This window comes from Eurypyga helias, unplaced genomic scaffold, assembly GCF_000690775.1.
Source record: "Eurypyga helias isolate BGI_N326 unplaced genomic scaffold, ASM69077v1 scaffold47637, whole genome shotgun sequence".
NCBI classification, from domain to species: Eukaryota; Metazoa; Chordata; class Aves; order Eurypygiformes; family Eurypygidae; genus Eurypyga; species Eurypyga helias.
The window spans coordinates 1-711 of record NW_010263284.1 but is presented as its reverse complement, the minus strand read 5'-3'; the positions used below and the strand labels follow the sequence as shown (position 1 = coordinate 711).

Sequence of the window (711 nt, the reverse complement as noted above, 5' to 3'; positions counted from 1 at the left end):
TGTGTCATGTCGTGACGTGTTGTGACGCATTGTGACACGTCGTGATGCGTTGTGTTGTGACGTGTTGTGACGTGTTGTGATGTGTTGTGACGTGTCGTGACGTGTTGTGACGTGTTGTGACGTGTGATGCGTCGTGATGCGTCGTGTTGTGATGTGTCGTGACGTGTCGCGATGTGATGCATCGTGATGTGTTGTGATGTGTCGTGACGTGTCGTGACGTGTCGAGATGTGTTGTGACGTGTCGTGACGCGTTGAGGTATGTCGTGACATCTTGTGACATGTCGTGACACGTTGCGTCGTGACATGTCGGGTATGTCGTGACATCTTGTGCCATGTCGCGACGCGTTGCGTCGTGACATGTCGCGACGTGTCGTGACGTGTCGCGACGTGTCGTGACGTGCCACGATGTGTCGTGTCGTGCCGCGTCGTCGTGTCGCGACGTGTGGTGACACCTCGTGACATGTCGCGACGCGTGGCAGACGACTTCCGGATCTTCTGCGGGGACCTGGGGAACGAGGTGAACGACGACATCCTGGGCCGGGCGTTCGGGCGCTTCCCGTCCTTCCTGAAGGCCAAGGTGATCCGCGACAAGCGGACGGGCAAGACCAAGGGCTACGGCTTCGTCTCCTTCAAGGACCCCAGCGACTACGTCCGCGCCATGCGCGAGATGAACGGTGCTCCCAGTGCTCCCAGTAACACCCAGTAACCCCC

The 711-nt window shown here is 58.6% G+C and overlaps 1 protein-coding gene across 1 annotated transcript; it reads left to right on the top strand.

Moving 5' to 3' along the window:
- Positions 1 to 460: 460 nt before the first annotated feature.
- On the top strand, positions 461 to 706 carry RBM42 (RNA binding motif protein 42). Its single transcript, XM_010155978.1, has one exon. It carries the CDS (start codon positions 461 to 463, stop codon positions 704 to 706), a length of 246 nt encoding a protein of 81 aa, XP_010154280.1.
- The last annotated feature ends 5 nt before the right edge of the window (positions 707 to 711 follow it).